The sequence below is a fragment of the Xiphias gladius genome, chromosome 19, assembly GCF_016859285.1.
Source record: "Xiphias gladius isolate SHS-SW01 ecotype Sanya breed wild chromosome 19, ASM1685928v1, whole genome shotgun sequence".
Lineage (NCBI taxonomy): Eukaryota > Metazoa > Chordata > Actinopteri > Istiophoriformes > Xiphiidae > Xiphias > Xiphias gladius.
Window position 1 is genome coordinate 29,404,526 of NC_053418.1, and position 2,803 is coordinate 29,407,328.

Consider the following 2,803-nt stretch of genomic DNA (forward strand, 5'->3'; position numbering starts at 1 on the left):
ATCTGTGCTAGTTTACTTTTCCTTCTTCATCTGCAACTCTGACATAAACAAGTCATAGACTAAAAAATATGCAAGTAACACCTGCAGGTTTAAGTTCTGAGTTTGATTTTACTGCTTGCTGTAATCTTGGAGCCCAGATAAACCAAGTTTGGGCAAAAAGGGAGAAAGCCTGGGTAGAACCTGGAATGGCAGAGAAGGGTCACTGACTCCTTAACAGAACAATGACTCAAAATCACCACATTATTGAGCAACTGAAACCATGATGTTCTTGTGGGAAAAGATATTTATTTTGTCCACTTGCAGTTGCATTTTACAGCCATTTAGAGGAAACGTATCTTAAGGCACTTCTGCACCATGGTGGTTTTTGCGGTGAAAAAGTCACGGAATTCAAATAAATTGGCCTTTTTTTTTAAAAATTAAATTCTATACATTTTGTTCATTCAGGATGGTTAAGGGACAGGCAATATATATTTTGACAAAATAATAATACAAGATGAAGTACAACAGATTAACAGTAGCAGTATTAAAAAAAAAAACAATCATCCAAAACATGTGAAATGAGCACAGGAGTAGTGAGCAGGAAAATGATGGGGATTACATTCCTCCACCAACCAGAATTATTAGACCCCATTCTCACCTGTTTGTCTCACTGACTGCAAGGAAGAATACAATTCGCTGTTGATTTGGTCAATTGCACTTCATGCATTTTTAAAACATTGGGCTCATTTCACAATAGCTCCTGAGACCTGGCTAGTAAAAGAATGAGTGCATGCATGTACACATACAGCATGAGAGAGAATATATTATAGTTTTTGTGCCAACATTCTGGTGTTCCAGATCTCACATAAACCGACGTAGCTAAATTGTGTACCTGTATACACACATACATGTCCAGCAGAACAGGCTACTAACTGTAGCACATGCAGCACTAAGACTGAGGACACTTAAAGCATTAACAGGGGCAAGAAAGAGGAACACCGTTAATCCAAAAAACACTACAGGGCAAACCAAAATCACACAAACACACACGGGATTAAAAGGAGTTACAGTCTTGCATGCCATATGTGGTGTACATTAAGTCTCTGGACATTTTGTTGTAAAGAGCACATTCTTTGATTTGCAGCAGATGACCTTAGCAGTGCTTTCCCATCATCATAAGGCAGTTAAGGATGGGAGTGTTAACATTTATTTGCTGCATTCATATTGTTCAAAGGGATATTTTCAGTGAGGTGGAAAGGTATGGGAAGCAAAAACAAAAAACATGGGAAAGTCTGATCAAGACAAATGAATGACATGACTCATCAAGCAAAACTGTTTCTAGAAATATTTCTTCCAACTGTCCTCAAAATGTTAGTCACTTAAAATAACACAGAAATTACATTCATTTCAATTAGCAGTTAAGAATGATGACCTGTCTGTGAAAAACTTTATTTGCTGTTTCATACTTATTGTTTTTCAGTGTAAGTTAATGTTTTTCATATTTAAAATTTTATCAAGGTTAAAAAAAGATTCAACACATAAGAAATGCAATTCTGTTCGTGTCATATTGGAAGAAAGGGGAAGTACAGAACACATTTCTGCACTAAAACTAGGAAGCATTTTTACTTGTGGATTTAAAATAAACCATATAGTGGCATGAATCGTTTTCCTCGTGCATGGCTGGTAATTACACACATACATGTCCAGCAGAACAGGACATACAGAAAGAGTGTCTGTCATACAGAGATGAACTGTACTTAATTGACTTAACTTAAGGATAAGACTCATCACCCTTTAAACCGGGAGAATCAAGGAGGCGTTGTTATTTCATGTTTGTTTTATCCATATGGCTGCCTTCTCGAGACAAACTCCTCAAATATTTCTTCATTTAGAGACAGATCATTGCAACCTTACACTTTTAACCCTCACATAGAATTAAATGGAAATAACACAAATTATTTCTGGCCATCATGGTTGGTTCATATTTTAGAGGCATCACAACTCTTGAATGTGTTCCCATCACAATTCTGCACTAAATTTATGAACAAAGGCAGCTTTAGGAGACAATAAAAACAGAATAAATAGAAAAAAAACAATCATAATAAGTCACCAAACAAATCTAGAACGAATGTTAACCATCCCCCATGGGGATTTTCCTGCACTCACTGTAACAATGTCTCCATTATCACTGCTGTCAGTGTCAATATACTTCTTTATGCTTTGAAAAGCACATGGATTAGTGTGTATGTTAAACTTAACACTATTGCTAATGCTTACTGTGGAGGAGTGATATTGAAGGTTCCAGGTTAGTGTAAGAATGTGAAATTAATTTAAGTGAATGAAATGTCCTCATGGCTTTAGTAGTACCCACTCAATACATGTGTGTTCCTTAGCTGAGAAGCTCCAGGTATGTGACAGGCACTTTTCCTTTCTGGTTTCCTCTCTCTCCAATCAGCCAGTCAGAGTCCATTCCCGGCACTGTGTAAACTGTGATGAGCTGCAAAACAGAGGACCATGGACACTTTGAAGCAGCGGTATTCAAAACGTACAACTAAAGTAAAAATTAAAATGGGGTAAAAGTTGTTTAAAAGCAAGATAAAATAATTTAAGAAACAACTAGGAAAAGAATTTGACATAAAATGATGGCCTCTAACTTCATGGTGGAGTGATGTGCTGGCAGAAAGATCAGCAACAGTGTGAGCAAAGCAGCGAGAATGAGAAGGACAAGTGGGTCTAGTTAAAGTTACAATACTTTAACTAGTTATAATTTTCATGAAATCAGTCACTTGTTTTGGAATTGGTTATGTTCTGCATTTTTTCTGCA

At 36.6% G+C, this 2,803-nt stretch overlaps 1 protein-coding gene across 5 annotated transcripts in view; it reads right to left on the bottom strand.

Annotated features, from left to right (window-relative positions):
• Positions 1 to 265: 265 nt before the first annotated feature.
• LOC120805220 (endophilin-B2-like) overlaps positions 266 to 2,803 on the bottom strand; it is a 46,156-nt gene continuing 43,618 nt past the window's right edge. For all 5 annotated transcript variants that reach the window (XM_040155249.1, XM_040155252.1, XM_040155248.1 and 2 more), the window contains one exon: positions 266 to 2,476. In XM_040155249.1, the coding sequence (XP_040011183.1) occupies positions 2,369 to 2,476 (108 nt within the window). In that variant the 3' untranslated portion in view covers positions 266 to 2,368. The remainder of the gene's footprint in view (positions 2,477 to 2,803) is intronic.